Consider the following 17,207-nt stretch of genomic DNA (forward strand, 5'->3'; position numbering starts at 1 on the left):
TCCTTACGAGACTGCATCGTCAAGGAGATTGCCAGGAGGACAAAGGAGGGCAAAGGCCTCCACAAGGACAAAGGCTTTGTCCTCCTGGCAATCTTCTTCACGATGCAATCTCGTAAGTCGCACGCATTCTTGGTGTCCTTGATCCTCGCTGTGATGGTGACCGGAAAGCCTTCGATCGCGTACTTCAAAGTCAATGCCATGCCAAGCTGGAGATTTTGAGAATGAAACTGCCCTCAACACGCAGAAGTGTTTACATCAAGCTGCAATTTGCCGCCGACTCGAAAATCGAATCGAGGATCCAAGTCCGCCATTCTGGCTCCCATGAAACGCTTGTGCAAAAGGAAAAGTCAACAAGACCCAGTGCATGATTCACTCGGTCTTAGTACTTGAAGTGAACCGGATTCACTGAATCCGATTCAATTCGAGTACTAAATTCAACTTACCATTATAACAATTACCGGTATTAAAATACCACATGTACTTTGAAGTAGTACTTGCAATAAAAGTACTGTTCTGTACATGTCTGATGAAAGCATCGATAAACCTCATTTTGCAAAACATTAATGAGCAAAATGTTTAATCTGGGTTTTCATGTTTTTTTGCTTACGCTTCACCAGAGCATCCGGCTGCCACCTGAACGAGGAGGACGTGGGTTTGTGATGCCCGCAGATTAACAAAATTCACTTTTCCACCCGCGATCCCTCCACCTTCGCAAAAATTGAAGCCAACGACTTCCATGGCGATAGCAGCGCCGTACCAATACCGCAAAGGAGTCCCGATCCGGAACGTTCAGTAGCACAAGCACGTCTCGCTGCACGCGCGATAGCTGTAGCAGCAACGAGCTTTCGTTAGTAAATGCGAATACAAGACGCTTGCCTTTAAAACTTACCTGCACGGCGCAGTCTCTCATTAAAATGTTGGGTTTCCTGTCGATGCTGGCGATACAGGCGCTTGACCCGCTCTGGAGGATCCAGGATCATATGGATTTCATCATGCGGGAAACAATCCGCGCGACGAAAGTCAAAGTTGCACGCGAGGTCTCTGAGATCCACCTTGTTCTCCTCGGTTAATAGTGCCCGTATGGAGTCAGGAAACTCACCCCACACGAACAGATCAACGTCATAAGAGTCACTTCGCAGCCATTTGCCATCTCGCTTCGCCAGATAGAGCGTCAGCTCATCCACCCCATACAAATAAGTCTCGCGTGACTCCAGCATTTGCTTTGCCAAGTCACGGAAAGTTGTAGTCTCGTTGTCCTCAAAATCGATGCGCTTTGATATGCCTCTATCGACAGTCATGACACGCATCCTCTTCATCATTCCGGATGAACAAATTGTTCAATGCCGTTAATGTCTTGCAATCGGCCAGGTCAAAATACATCGTTGTACGTGTAGACCATCCATGTGAGCCAATCATATCATTACTTGGCCAACTAGAAAATATGTACACATGTATCTATCCCGTTGCTTGACCAGAAGTATTGACGTTCTCAATATCCCAAACTCGCACCGAGCCATCCCATGAGCCAGAATACACAAGTGAATCTCGCATTTCAAGGCAAGTCACCCCAGACGAGTGCACCTTCTTCTCCCGCAGACACGACCCCGAGTGCATATCCCACACTCGAATCCATCCGTCTTCTCCTGCTGACACAAGTTTCGTGAAGTCACGCTGCAGACGCGTCACTGGGCCCGTATGACCACGCAAAGTTAATCGAGGGCCTCGTTGCACGTATCGGAGGTCCCAAACTCGAACCAGACCATCAGCAGCACCCGTGCATATAGTAGGATCTGCAGGTCCTCCGAGACTCACACATTGAGCAGGACCACCATGTCCACACAGCTCCTGCACGGCTTCCACTGTACCTCCCGTGCCACGAAATGCCGTATCCCACACCTTCACAACGCGATCATTCGCCGCCGTCACAAGTCGAGTACCAGATACCTGCAAGTCTCGTACACCAGCTTGATGAGCCTCCACATTAACCTTCAGCTTACACACCGCGAGATCCCAAATCTGCACTGTGCGACGACGATAACCCAGCGCTAGGTCATCGTCACTTGCCAGCAAGCGTAGACAGCTTACACCGCCGTTGTCTGATGGCTTGCCAATAGCTTTGTGGCCACTTAAGAGTGCGACACTGCTCTCTTTTGTGGTTTCTCAGATCCCGAACTGTGCCATCGTCTCGAGCCAGAAGCTACGAGAGAGCGACCAGCTCCTAAGCTGATGTCCCAGCTCCATACACGTGATTGCATCCAAATGTCCACGCATCACGATACTCCGCTTCGATACAGACGCACCATCCACCTCACTGTCTTCCGTAGAGTTCATAGTGTTGCTACTAGTGGAGGACAAGGAGAAAAACGCAAACATGTTGCGCTTTTTGGGTGTTGCACGCAGGTCCCATGCACGTAGAGTATGGTCTCGAGACCCTGAGATCAGGGCATTCCCACGCATCTGTATCGCCACCACAGCGTCAATATGACCGTCAAGTCGGATGCCTTTCTCCTCTTCGGACGGATCGATGTCGACGACGTTCACATGCGCATCAGCCATGCCACAAGCTGCACGATCGTTGTTGGTAGCCAGACACAGTACCGGTGAGCCGGAGCTTGCCAACACTGCACTTGGGAAGATAGCACTACTTCTTCTTCGACGTGTTGGTGGAGTCCTACTCATCCAATCTGCTGCGTGTTGATTGTCATTGAACCTTCGCTCATCCGCCAGACCCCCTGTCTTCACCTGACTGAGTTGAGGCATCTCCCGGACCGACATCTTGCGACGAATGACCGTGTTCAAATCATACTCGCGTGATAACACTGGACTCTCAGCAAACACCACTGGTGCTGCAGACGCAGTAGACTCGGGAGGAAGCTCCGGCTTGGCAGGAGCAGAAGGTGTCGACTTGTGTATGGTCTTTGCGTGGATCCTGGGCTGCACAGCATCCTTTGGTGGAGACGGCTTGATGTCCTTGGACATATCGAGAGCACGGTACACATTTTCTGCAAGTTGCTTCAGTGTGTCTAATAATTCCTTTTCCTTCTGATATGTCGAGCACATGACTGTCACGAACGTCAGCACTTTTTGGAGCGGTACCTCGAAGTTGAGCATATCGTACATCAGACTCCCAATCACAGAAAAGAAGAGTTCGTCTCCTACAGTCTCGGGCCCTTCTTCGTCCGATTCGGTCGGGTCTGCTTGGTTCGCAGCATCGATCTCGCAGATAAACGCGTGTTGCCAGAGATCCAGCGATCGACAAATGGGTAGCAACCGCAGAGGCGTCACAAGATACTCTTTCTTAGCTATAAAGAGCGAATAAACCACGAAACGCTGGTGAGAATAAACAGCCTTTATCCTTGTAGTTAGAACGTCTTACCGAATCCGATGCCGCTGTGCTTGTCCTCCACGTAGTGATAGTACTGAGTTGCGACTTGAAGGATTCCGCGAGCTGTCGAGTAGTCTTCATGGACTGCACACTGGTTCATTAATGCTGACGTCAATCGTGCGAGTAACCGGAACCCTGCTGCGCCAATGTAGCTACCAGAACCCTTCGGGTTGTACCATGCTGAAGAGCTCTTAGCTCCGCCTGCTTTGGGAGATCCATTCACGCTCTCTACGTACTGATTGCTTGGTTGCATCAGGATCAGAACAAATAAATCCCTTGCGTGTGAGCTTTTAAAAGATAGCTCGCATGCCTGAATATCACACAAAGAGCAGATATTAGTAACAATAATATAACTTAAGATCACGCAACAGTACCCGCATCTCTTGCTCAGTTAGCGTGTCGTCAGATGTGAACACCGCGGTTAAGCATTTGTGTAGCACCTGTTCGATCCGTTCATCTTCGGACGATAGAAAACGCCCGCCAGGACCTGGCGACCCGGCTAGTGCAGCCGCCACTGAGCTGTCAATATGAAGACGATACTGGTTCACTTGGTGCGCATTTTTCAGTAAATGTGCGTTTACCTTGAGCAGTTTTGGCTCCACTCCAAGCTTTCGTGCAAGAAGCTCGTGATTCAATTTCCCACTCGCCTTAGACGAGGCAGCTGTAAGCGCTTCTTCAGTCGCAGTCTCCAGTGCAAACGGATCCCACTGAACTGCGTTTTTCTCATCTAGCAGCGCCTCAATCTTCTTCCCCAGAGTTTGCGACGTCTCCTGTGCATCTGTACCAACGTGTTCATCATGGAGCGACGATAACATTGTTGGTGTAGGCTCAGTTGTATCATCACTCCCACTGTCATCGACCAGCACCGGTATATCCGTTCTTGCTGGCCCTGTATCCAGGAATGAATGCTGGCTCTTTGACGCTGATAATGTGCGAGTTGACTGGGACCATTGTGCATCCTTCGGCCCTCGACAAAGCGTTAGATACACGGAATGGAAAACACTTAGCTCAGCTGAGCTGTGGCTCTCCAGAAACGACTGGAAGGCCTGTGTGCAGAACAACCTGGTCACCAACGGCGCCACTTCACTGTCTGTAGATTCACTCTCGAAAAAGCGGCGTTTGTTAAACACTGGCAGCTTCTGGTTCACAAAGAATAGACATTCACGGTAGCCTCTCACGAGAGTAGAAAGGAAGCACACGAGCTCCATACGCACTTGCTTCCCTGTGTCTGGGCCCCACTCAACGATATCGCGTCGTTCTTCGTCTTGCTTCAGGGCATCATCAGTGTTGCTCTCCATTTCTCCAAATAAGGACGGGTGTAAGATAGTCTTAAGCCGGTGATGAAAAGCTGTTGTTAACTTGTGAGGTAGCACAGGTCCGCCGGATTCCTGCAGTTGGATGGTCCCGCGATCGATGTCAACCACCACGAGATGTTCCGGCCGCCCGTTTTCCAGCAAACTTTGTAGCCAACTCGTGTGAATTCCCAGGATATACGGGAGCGGAGCCTGGAGATATTCGGAAAGCACTCGAGGTAAAATAGGCACGTACGGATGTTGCCAACGGAATGGGTAGATGAGTGCACAAAGCCCCTCAGCGACAGGACACAACAGAGACTGCTGTGTGGAGTGGATAAGTATCCGATACTCACAGAGAACTAGTGCCACGAGATAGATGATCGTCTTGATGTCAAAGAGCTGGAAAATCGGCTCGAGCGAATACACAAGTGGCTGGAAACCTTGCTGGATAGCGATGAAGCTTCTCGCTTTCGTAGGAGATGGCTGTGCTCCTTGGGCTGAGGCTGTACGTCGAAGTTCTGGTCGTGCTAGCAAAGCCTCTTTCATCGTGTAAATTGACGTCATGGACGGCACCATAAGGCGAACTTTGAGGCTGTGAACTGCAAATTGGACGCCAAAAACTCCTCGAATGGGTAGCGTGATCTCGTGACAAAGACTGCATAATTGCTTCCGTGTATTTGCGAGTCGAGTCTTGTCAGTATCCACTGTGATATTATTCTCCTTGTCTCCATTTGCAGCGATCCAAGCGTGAGCCACAGCGAGCAGACATGTTGTAACCTCTTCAATCAGCGGAAGCCGCGTCAAAAACGCCACACACGTTGCATCCCACTCGTTCACTTCGGCCCCTCTACTTTTGGAGTGGCGATGATACACCACAAGACAAACGACGTAACATCTGCACAGACCATCGTCGCCACCCACCAGTACAAATGAAAATAATTTACTCGGTGGCCGATCAGCTTGAGTGACAATCTCCGGTCCACCAGGGAAGCAAAACCACTCAATTTTTGTCGGTAGAGGGAAATCCGGTCGATCTGTGAGTGGATACCGGAAACGCACCTGTGCCTCGTCCAAAGTCGCTGAGATATCGTCGTTAGCCGCAGTCCCCACCACGATTACATAGTCGATAATCCCAGTCTCAAGCGGAATCGCTGCAGCTTCAGACGTCTCTACTCGCAATTGTTTCGACACTGGTGATGCCGAGGAAATCTCCGTTGCTGGAGACGGCGGCAACATTGACGTGGGCGTCACACGTCTTCTTTCAGGACTTGTGGAAGCAGAAGCTGGTACCCCATTCGGCACAAAACACAACGAAACTCGTAGAGCTGTACGCAACGCGGACGAAGAATCCTTCCGTACGAGAGGGTACCACTGCTCTACTTCCTGTCCTTCTGGGAGCCGAGCTAGTGGCAAAGTTACTACCAGCAATATCGCAGCGATTTTTACGTTAGCTACGATAATATAATTATCGAGTTATTATCAGAATCTTCATTGACTTCCTTACCTTTTCCAATGAATCCTGCACATGAACTGATTTCGCCTTGAAGCGGTAAACGCGCGTGTGTTTTATTTCTCATTCGGTCTACACAGAAAAGCTCCAGCTCGTCCGTCGAGCTCACTTGTTCCACGTAAAATTCCTGCCATATCACACGTTTTTAGGCGCTGGGTATCGCTATTCAGCGATCTTTCTACTCACTTCATCCCAGCAAATCGCACTGGCCCAAGCGCGAGATTCCGTTGCGAAAAATCCCGAGTTTGATACCCGCAATAACACGCTGATCATGTCTGGCACAGCTTCATGCTGTAAAGTGGGGTGGTTCGAGGGTCTGCGTCCTGGAAAGGGTAGCCATGACGACGTCACTACGATGCCATTTTCAACAGCTTTCGGTGATGGCAAATCGATCGCCTGCAATACTGTTGAAAATGCAAGTTAACAATTTAGCTATTTTCGACACGTCGGCGTGAGTTCGTACGTACCGCGAATGCGCAGCGCTCCGACAATCACCTGGCCTGGTTTGGCCGCAGCTTTCTCCGACGCGCTGGCCAGTGCAGCGCGTGTGGGGGATAAAGACGCCTGCCTGGAGGGTGCATCGATGACCATGGTGGCCGCACTCATGGAGCGGCCAGCAGCAGCGGGTAAAAGTAACTTGACGTTTGATTGACTTTACTTCAGCAAGAATCGAAACGCAGCATCGATAATAGCTCCAGAAAGGCTAAATTTGAGTTTGATGCACCTTTAAAGTATTGTACTGAGACTCTGGTCCCCCTAAAATACGTTTTTATGCTCTGAGCGGACCCATCACACCCACGGTCTTCCTCAAAAAGGTGGGTATTTTAGAACCAGGGGTTAATAGTACCGCCAAAAAGGCGGTAGCACTATTACCGGTAATGCTAGGCCATTTTTTCCCGGTAATACTAATAATAGTATTATAATCTCATCACGGTATTAATTTTAGTACTATTAGTACTAATAGTCAAAGTACTATTCTACCGCTTTCGAAGAGTCACGCGACTTGCGCGCGTCTTGCTTCATCATCACAATCTCGTTCCTGTTGTGCCGCAGTAGTAGCTGCTTCTCCGATCGCCTGCTATCTGTTCTGGTACGAAGCGGCCCCGTAATTATTCCCCCCGTAGAAAACACTCGCTCTTGAAACGCCGACGATGAGATCTTGCCGAGATGAATACGTGCAAGCAGCGCGATTGAAGGGTATTGGCTCTCGCCTTCGTCGCGAAACCATTGCAGGACGTCTGCGTGTTGGTACAACCCCAGCAGCGACCAGCACATACCCGTCCGACTGTCCGTTGTCATTGCAGAGGACAGATCTTTCTTCTTGGTCTCAGGGTTTTGGCGCTGTGCAATCTCGAGCCACTCAGGCTTTATCTCGAGCCACTCGTTCATGATACTGTCCGATCTTGCATTTAACTCCGACTCCTTGACCTCCTCCCTGGTCTTACTTGTACGAATAGGTGCCCCGAGCAAGAGCTCGTCTTCGTCGTCCCAGCCTGTCGATGATGGAGAAGAGAGCGGGGAATTCAAGTCCTGGCTGAGTAGGCTGCTCTGCGATGAAGTCTGCAATAATGGCATCTTGCCCACCTTCGCCATCTGCGCAAACACTTTTCGGTGCTCGTCTCGAAAGAATTCCAGACCATTTTTGTAAGTGGCTTTCTCCTCTTTGCGGGAGACGTTGCCAACCGCAGCAATTTTCTTGGCGCTGGACTTAGTACAAGGGTCCAGTAATATACACACCATAGCCTCCCTCGTCACTTTTGGGAACCGTGACTGCAGTTGTAGAAGAGTCCTTCGCAGGCACGTTTTCCCAGCTTCTGTGAACTGGTCAAGCTTTCTCACTACCCGTCGATGACTTGCCTCGTTCCCATCCTTTGCTCGAGGGGCTTCAATAACCATAGTGTCAAACTTGAACGATTTCAGCTTCTTCTCGGCAAGTCTCCGGAATACTACCATGTATGAAGATACTAGATTCTCGCTTTGCACCTCAGCCAATGCCAAGTTGGCGATAAAGTACGTTACCGCTTCCATCTCGGTTGCCAGTACCCAGTCGTCTGCAGACAAAGCTGATCACACGCTAGTAGACTCCTTCGTCGACTGGAAATAAGCTTCAAAAGCCGCATGGTTAACCGCAGACCGCCTTATCAGCTTGCACGTGTACGCGACTCTAACATCTTTGTCGGTCATGGGTCTAGCTCAGGGTACGAGAGAGCTTCTTGAATTTTCTTCAACGCGTTGCGCTGCTTCGGCGACCGAAAGTGGTTGTTCAGATTGCGTAGTTTCTGAATGACTTAACCACCCTTCTCCAGAGATCCACCCGGTGTAACTATCGTAACTACTTTATCCCATGAATGGCAGGCAGCATTCCACACACTGTTGGTTTGTATGTTGTCCTTCAATCCGATCCCATATCCGATACACAGGTTCAGCAGATGGATCGAGCAATCTTCTTGCTCGCTGTCAATATGGTCAGCTACATTGCGCGCTGAGGGCGTCGTGTCGGACATGGTGAAGCGAGTCATTGCACGGATGTCGATGTCGTACTTCGCCTTAAAACCACTTTCGATCACTTTAGCCACAAGCGGAGCGTTGTGTCCGTCGTTCTTGACAGTAGCTAGCATTGCGATGAGCCGAAATCTCCACGATGTATCAATAAATGCCACGGACGCACCAACGATACTGTCTTTTCCACAGCTAGTCCAGATGTCATGTATCAGATTCAGGTACTGAAGATGACACGCCTTTTCGAATTCAGAAGTGAGGAGGTCTCCGACAAGATCGCAAAATAGTTGGAACTGTCCTTGAAGCAAACGGTCGTGCCTGTCACGACTGAGCATAGGGAATGTTGGATTGCCTGTTGCCGCACGCATCATCTCCTCGAAGGGGCCTGACCTGCATGCCGGAAAAGGAATTCCTTGCGTAATTAGCCACTTCGAAATCAGCACGTGTAGCGTCTTCTCATCCGCCTTGAAGAAACGTTTCGCCAAAGACTTATTCCCCGCAGACGAACCAGTAGTAATAGGCGCAGAAGTAGTAGCATCCTTCTCACCACCACAAGTCAAGTCTAAAACGACTCGAGTGTCATCTTCCGCACTCATGACATCGTCTTTCGCCTTTTGAGGTGTTGTCTGTTCTGCTAAAATCGCCAAAGGATGGCCCGCATGTCTCGACTTGATATGCTCCTTGGCTTTGCTCGTATTCTTCGTGCTGCGTAAGGCATCCTCTTAGCTGTAGGGCGTGGTATTCTTCCGTGCCTTGATCTCCTCACAGCACAGCAGACAAATGTTGCGGTACACTTGGGTGAAAGGCTTCCACGGATTTCGCTTTCTGTAGGGTTTATCCAATACATGAATTAGGTCCCAGACAGAATCAGTAGTACCAACCTTCCTTGAGTGTGTCAATGAAAGCGGGACCCCTAAGTCAGAAACAGGAGAGGCCGGGGGAGGAGGCAGCACACTACGTAGGTTACCATCCAGAGGAGGTTTAATGGCCTTCACCTTGGCCTGTTTCCCTTTCGCCGCAACCTTCCGACGCTTCACTGGACGCACAACCGCAGTATCCGATGCCACGGCGACTTCAGGAGACGGCACGAAATCGGAGTCGGATCCAGCCCAGATATTCCTCGACGCAGAAGAAGATGTAGCGGCGGGGACCGTCGAAGAGGTCGTCACGGCTGGTGTAGAGTCCTTAGCGGTCGGGTAAATCTTCTCTACACATGATTGACTGCAGAATCTGCGTATCAACAGATAAGAGGGTTAGACGTGGAAATAAGACACAACAATGAGCAAATTACCTTCCAATAAACGACGACGTGTCTCCTTCAAATACCCCGATTGCACACAGGTGGTGAGTGGGCTTTCCGCATACGGTGCAAGGGTCTGTCTTGAGCTCAGGACCTTCCACACAGCCATGAACTGCACAAGGCATCTTCAGCCGTCGAATCCTGGTCGATCGCAATGGCGGTATCCAGTTCTTTTCTGAAATGGCAAACGACGCAGGACAGTCACAGGTTCGATGAGTGCTCAATGAGGGGCAGTTGCTTGTTCACTGGCTTTCTGGTAAAATAGTCCTGTTCAGAGTACTATAGTATCGCCTCACCTGAGTAATACTAATACTAATAGTGAATACCACACTATACGGTATTAGTAGCACTAATACTCAAAAAGCATTAGTAATATTATTACTCTAGATTACTAGTTTGTCAAATACCCTTAACCCCTGTTTAGAACACTGATACTCCTCGATACGCGAAAATCTCAGCCCCTTTCTATTGGTTTAAAAAGGATGGGTTTGATTGAACCAATAATCCGACTCTTTGGAAACCAATTAAAGATTTTGAACCAATATTTAGACTGAATGGAGAACTCACTTTCATTATTCGATCCATGCCAAGCTGTAGTGAATAATCGTGATCGTCGGAGCGGTTGTGGATTTGCTACTGCAAATACCTTCAGTTGAGTATATTGGGCGTTTAATACAGAGAGCGCTCGGAGCGGTTTTCCGCACGCACGCGCAAAGCTGTAGCTTTAATATTGGGCCTTTCAAACTTTAAATTATAAAGTGCGAGCCGTGTTCTCTGAAGAATCTGGGCCCATTTCATCTCTCCAAGCCGGTGTTGCGTCCTGCGCTCCTTCTCCTGACGTGAACGGAAGAAACAAGAAGGCCGTCACAATCGCACGGAGCCAACGGACGATGGATCAAGCGCGACTCCGTCTGCTGGTGCTGGCTGTGCTGAGCGTCGCGCTCCTCTCGACCGCCGAAGATGTCGCTATGCCCGCGACGCCCACCGTTCGGGGCCATGAGGTCCATGAGAGCCACCTTCTTAACGTACACGAACAGCACCTTGACCACAAACATGACCACGAAAAGACGACCTTGGCAGGTAGATTTTCACTTAGTGTATGGGGACAAGCGCTGTTCGCCACTGCTCTAGTAGGCGCAGCGCCCGTGCTGGTACTACTCGTGGTTCCGCTGGGTATCGGCAACCAGGAGAAGCAGCAGCCTTTGCTTCGTGTCTTCTTAAGCTTCGCGGCTGGCGGACTATTGGGCGACGCGTTGTTGCATCTACTGCCGCATTCGCTTGCCGAGGGTGGGGGGCATTCCCATGATCATGAAGGCCACAACCACGACCACGATCATGAGGGGCACTCGCACTCCATGACGGATCTCGACGTGTGGCTGTGGACCCTAGCCGGAATTTTGACCTTCTTCATGTTGGAAAAGTTTGTTCGGGCGCAGACTGGGAGTGGCCATGGACATTCTCATGGACATGCCCATCCTTCGCCGCCCGTGCAGAATGGCGGGGCATCACCGGCATCGAGCAAGACTACTATAGCGAGGAAGCGAACTGTTTTCAAGGAGGACAAAGACGAAGCGGGCATGCCTGAAGAGGAACCGATGGTACTCAAGGAACCGGGTAAGAAGCCCATTGCAGCTGCTGGTTTCCTCAACTTGGCTGCGGATTTCTCGCATAACTTTACCGACGGCTTAGCTATCGGTGCCACTTTCCTGCGCGGTACGGGCTGGACCACAACGGTGGCAATGTTGCTGCACGAATTGCCTCATGAGATCGGAGACTTTGCTATCCTCATCCAGTCTGGTTTCACTCGACGTGAAGCTATGATCACGCAACTGTTGACTGCCATTGGAGCCATGATTGGCACGATCATCGGTCTGCTCATGGAAGGCGCCGGCGACTCGAGCTCCGTGTGGATCTCACCGTTCACGGCAGGTGGCTTTATCTACATTGCATGTACCAGCGTCATGCCGGAGCTACTGGAAGACTGTTCTCTAGCCCAGTCACTGAAAGAGGCTGGCGCTATGTGTGCTGGCATTGGGCTCATGACCCTCATTGCGTTGAGCGAATAGGCCTAAGAGAAGAAGAGCCGCTAAAAAAGGGAGCAATTTACTGAGATCTGGCAAATAGATTTGAGAGCTGTGAAGTTCTGATCAGCATGTACTTGTCCGAGATTAGTAATTATACGGCAGCATGTCGTGGTAACCACGCTTGCAACAGGTAACAACAGGATGTTATGCTCTAATTCCTTGGCTTTTCTATCCAGTCCAGCTTACATACTTTTATTATTTTAATGTTATTATTAAAATACATGTATCTATAAATAAAAAACCGAACTCAATAAAATTTATTGAGCTCGGTTTTTTATATTTAATATTCACTCGATTTCAGTAATTCGCTTTAAAATAGATAATTTAAGCAAATGAGGCTTCCCGCAATCTGATTGGTTCTATTATCTTATCTATTTCTAGTAGCTTTCTCACGTGGAAGAATAGTATTTCCAGCGAAGGCGTCGTAAGCGTGGTAGTGCAGCTGACAGCTTATAGCAGTCGAGGCACCACTGGACAGTCTAAATCGCAACTATTCCAATGTTACCACCGATCTATATTGCCAAAGGATGGTATGGTGAGCAGAGGTTGTAAAAAATAAATCAATAAAATAACTATTGTACTTTGGTAAGGAAAATTTATTTTTGCTTTTCAATACTTAATTATTATGCAAAATACTTTTGCATACTTAGCTTCTTACAAAGTGTGGGAGAAAAATAAATTCAGGTGCTCCCATTTTTCACAGAAATTTGAAATTTGCTAATTTTTGCCGATTTCTAAAGAAAATGGTAAAAATGGGTCCCCCACCCCTGCCCCCTATTTTTGAGTTTGCCCCCTTTTCCCTCATAAATATCGGGCAAGATTCTCGATTGTTTCTAAGCGTATCTACACCGGCAGTGTGCCACATCAAACCTCATTTTTGTCCAGGACATATTCTGATTAGGGTTAAGGGGTGTTTTTACTTGGCACTTGATAACCAGTTGATCAGTCGTTGCTCGTGCATGGAAATCGTCGATATCGCAAGGTCTGCCATCACCCGTGTTAGCTGGGTTCTGTGGCTGGCTGGACCAGCAGCTGGTCCTAACGTGGGAGTATCACAGGAACTTTCTTGAAGACGAGATTCCAGCGCAGCAACCAGCTCTTTTGGTCCATTAATGGATCTAAGAGCATCGGATGCTGGGGAATGAAAGCTGAGCTGCTGAAGAACGCCCTCAAAATTTTCCATGTGAGGACCAATGAAAACGTGGCAGCTATTGAAAAGCGCAAACGCATGAATGAGTCAGTATACTAACGGTACATCGAAGTAGTAATGAAGAAACGCTATAGATCAGCGCAAAGTTTGCACATACCCTGCGCGCAAAGGCTCGATGGGGTTGTGCCCACCGCGCTTGACGAACGAGCCTGAAGAAAAAGACTCGCCAGTCAGAGGAGATCAAAACAACGAGTCAATGTGCAGGGCTCACTCACCTCCAATCACTGCAGTTGAAACGGTGTCGTAAAACAAATTTGTTTCGCCCTAAAGAAAAGGTGCAAACGAAACGTGAGCTATCCAGATTTCACACCCAAACGCGAAGCCAGAGCTCACATTACCATTGCGTCGACAATAAATATGTCTGTAGCATCTGTTGGCAAGCCATCACGAGAGCGTAAGCCAACTATCAGTCCAGGGAACTGCAAAAACATCGTCGTTAACGAAAGGGTTAGAGTAGTCTGTGCAAGCATTTACCTGTCGATGGATTTGTTTCACAATGATCAACGTCCGAATCGGATGGCGCGGAATGATTATCGTGAGCACTTTTTTCTCATGTTGATCATGTTGGAGACGCTTGAGCAGTTCTTCGTGCACTTGAACCATCATGACTTCCTCGCCATCGTGCGTACTTGCTGCAACCCATGCTGGTCGAGACCCAATTACGCGTCGCAATGCGGAAACTTCCGTATCATTACTGATCACACGCGGAGATGCTAAAAGTAGCCAATATCAGCCAAGAATTTACGTTACCCGACTGTTGCTAGAGACAAGAAGTCGTACCGAACTTAAGATTTAGCGCGGAGTGAGCATTTTGTGCACCAAGGTGTTCAAATCGTTTTCGATTCTGCAGATTAAAAAATTGTCAGGTCAGTGGAAGCAATAGCGTTCAGGACGAGTGCTTACCTGCTCGTCTTGACAAAGTACCAGTGAGAATAAACCAACGATACTCTTCGAAGACTCATTAAGCCCCGGCAATCGCCAAAAACGGAACGACTGAGAAGACATCCGGCCGTTGAGAAGACCAATGCGAATACCTCTTCGAGTAGCTTCAGTGATCAGTGTCGGCCAAATCTCTGACTCGATCCAGATTCCCACACTGCAAGATCCCAAAAAAGAAGCCTTAGCATTAACACGGAACAGTCTCGTGGAAGACGATTAAGTCGTCAAGCATACTCAGGTTGCCAGGCATCATAAAATCGCTGAACGCACTGCTGGTGATCGAGTGGGGCCAAGACGCAGACGGCGTTTTCATGCTGTTATTATTCCAAATTTGACAAGTACGAAGTTATCATCAAATGTGGCTGTCCCAGATGAGCAAACACATCAATAGCAACTCACGTCTTTCAACCGATGCGTAACAACTTGGTGCGCTGCAGTTGTAGTCGTTGATAGAACCACTCGAACTTTATTCTTCTCTCTGCCGGTCGACGATGCCAACGCTTGGTCCAGTTTGTCACTCAGCGCCAATTTCACGAGCGGCAACGCCGACAAACACTCCCCCACTGAAGCGCCATGGATCCACACTGTGATGCAGTTATCTTTGTAGTTGGCGAGCTCCTGGCCAGTGTACCAATGGACTGCGATAGAAAGACAATGTAGCGAGTGTCAGTATTGTGTCAGTCCACAGCTGTTCAGGCAGGCTTTAACCTGGAGGCTCACTGTGACCGAAGCGCTCGGCGGTGACGGCGCGAGGTACCAGCCGTTGCAGGTCCTTCCGACGCACATACCAGGACACGAGTGGCATCGATACATTCCACAGGCTATGATACACTGCGAGCAGCTGCTTCATTTGCTCAAATAAGAACTACTTTCTTAAAAAAGAATTGTTTTAAGAAAGGGCTAGATAGAACAAAAATGATTTAGTGACATGTTATTAGAGACAATTTTCGGGAAAACTATGCTCGACTGCCTCGAGGCACACAAATTTAGAAATAGGGCTATTTGATGTACCCAAAAGACGATCCAGCTGCGATGTAACGGATGCGCCCGAATAAAAGCCCCCTACCGAATAGTATCCTGTGGGGTGCTACATGCCTGCACTATTAAATACAAGCCCCTCCTGAATAGAGTCCTTACAAAAACTACCAAATCTGCTATTACAAACTTGCTGACCATCCTTTAAACAGTTTCCCGTCATTCCCAATAATGCCTCATCAAAGGCAGTCAGTTAGCATTGGGCGTAAGCAAGAGGTGATCAAGTGGATTAAAGATATCGTTTCAAGGACCTACTGTACATGGAAATTAACGCTTGGAAAGAGTCAGACCGAGTCGAATACACTCGCTTTGGTAACCCACGTATGCCAAGTGCTGACACCGTTTGCGATTGGGGCCTCCGCGCGTGGCGAGACACGGATGAGGCAATAATCATGCGGAGCGTTGAAATAGCAGGCTTCTCGAGAGACCCCTCGTCGTGGTTTATATCCAAGCACGATGTGTAAGGCGCAAAATTTCGTGAAAAGTGGTCGAAGGAACCGCATATGAACGAAGACGTCGATCTGTTAAATCTTTCAGAGTTAGATGATGCGTTAGACGATATTAACCTGGTACACGAATCATTTCAGCAAGGAATAAAGTCCCTACCCGTTTAAAGGCCTCTCTGTCACTTTCGGGCGGCACTATTAAATATAGTCCGGACTCTAATAGGGCGCGTCCGTTACTTAAAGTATAAAAACGCAAAATGCATTTGGGTTCATCACATAGCCCTATTTCTAAAAATGGGTACCTCGAGTCGAGCTTCATAGTTTTTTTCCTTTTGATCGCTACTCGTCGCGTTACGTGGAAAACAGAGGCGCGTTCTCTTGTCATCTTCCTCTTCCTCGTCTATAGTATCGGGCTGACTTTAAAGTATCTTTTCTTCCTCTCTCTTCAAGTCACGCTGAAGTTGATGATCAAGGTCGTTCGCCCCGGACACCTCGTCACCACTCGCTTCAGCCTCATGGGCATTACCGGAATGCCGCCGCGTTCGCTTGCAGCCATGTCGATATCACCACCAGACCACAGCATCTTTTGTCGGTTGTTATGATTGGCCTGCTCTTCGTGTCCAGCCTAGTTCCCTTTGATTTGATCACCAGCAGCGCTTTCCGTCTCCTCACCTGCATTACCTTCGCGTTCTACGTTATCATCTTCGTCCTCTTCTCTGATGAATATTTCTTGCATTAGAGAAGGATCAGAGCTAGCAGACTGCCGATTTCGTGTAAGCGGGGCGAGAGCATCGCACCAGTCGAATTTCTATTGCCTGTTGCAGCAGCAGCTGCAGTAGACGTGATTGTCGTCTGGAAATCGAACACTGCTCGTCACTATCACCGGAAACATAGCGTAGTTGTGTCATCCTCGTGTTGTCTACACTGTCGACGTGACACGGATACGGTACACGCATGAATACAGGAACTCAAACTGCTGATTGCTCAAGCATATCGGATACCTTCACGCTAAAAGCGCAAAAAATGGCGCTCTCAAAGATAGGGGGCTCGAGAAACTGGCTGGGCCTTTTTCCCAGCACTTTCAGCTCCAATTCACTGCTTTCCACCTTCTCTTTCAACACCTCTTGCTCTACAATCTCGTCGCCATTATTCTCTTCGCTTGACTGAGCAGCCTCAATGTCTTGCTTGGCGATTAGAATCGAGCTAAGCAATTGACGAAGCGCAGCCATTAAGATTCCAAATAGCGCACACGTCTTCACTTGTTTGCTAGCCATTCACGGAGGGCATTGACTTTCTTCTCTGCAACCTCAAGGTCATTGTTCACCCACACCGCCTTCAAATTCCGGCTCCTCGACTTCGGCGTTATCCATCTCACTCTCAAAGTAGTACATTCGGTATTATCCATTCCAACGCGTCGTATCGTGTGGTGGCATCCTGAAATTTCTCTGCGATCAAACACCGAATATTGCAAGACGTTAAGAACGCAAAGCGTTGCGTTTCACAT

General features: G+C 48.8%; 2 protein-coding genes across 2 annotated transcripts; one reads left to right on the forward strand and one right to left on the reverse strand.

Annotated features, from left to right (window-relative positions):
* Positions 1-1,455: 1,455 nt before the first annotated feature.
* On the reverse strand, positions 1,456-6,796 carry PITG_00421 (uncharacterized protein; the record flags this gene model as incomplete). Its single annotated transcript, XM_002908978.1, has 8 exons — positions 1,456-2,143; positions 2,213-3,302; positions 3,377-3,695; positions 3,760-4,155; positions 4,246-6,098; positions 6,185-6,317; positions 6,377-6,594; positions 6,658-6,796. The coding sequence occupies 8 exons, from the start codon at positions 6,794-6,796 to the stop codon at positions 1,456-1,458; spliced, it is 4,836 nt and encodes a 1,611-aa protein (XP_002909024.1).
* Positions 6,797-10,879: 4,083 nt separating this feature from the next.
* PITG_00422 (Zinc (Zn2)-Iron (Fe2) Permease (ZIP) Family) lies at positions 10,880-12,055 on the forward strand (the record flags this gene model as incomplete). The annotated part of the gene is made up of 2 exons (XM_002908979.1): positions 10,880-10,975; positions 11,057-12,055. The coding sequence occupies 2 exons, from the start codon at positions 10,880-10,882 to the stop codon at positions 12,053-12,055; spliced, it is 1,095 nt and encodes a 364-aa protein (XP_002909025.1).
* Between the last annotated feature and the right edge of the window lie 5,152 nt (positions 12,056-17,207).

Source organism: Phytophthora infestans, genomic scaffold (genome assembly GCF_000142945.1).
Source record: "Phytophthora infestans T30-4 supercont1.1 genomic scaffold, whole genome shotgun sequence".
Classification (NCBI taxonomy): Eukaryota; Oomycota; class Peronosporomycetes; order Peronosporales; family Peronosporaceae; genus Phytophthora; species Phytophthora infestans.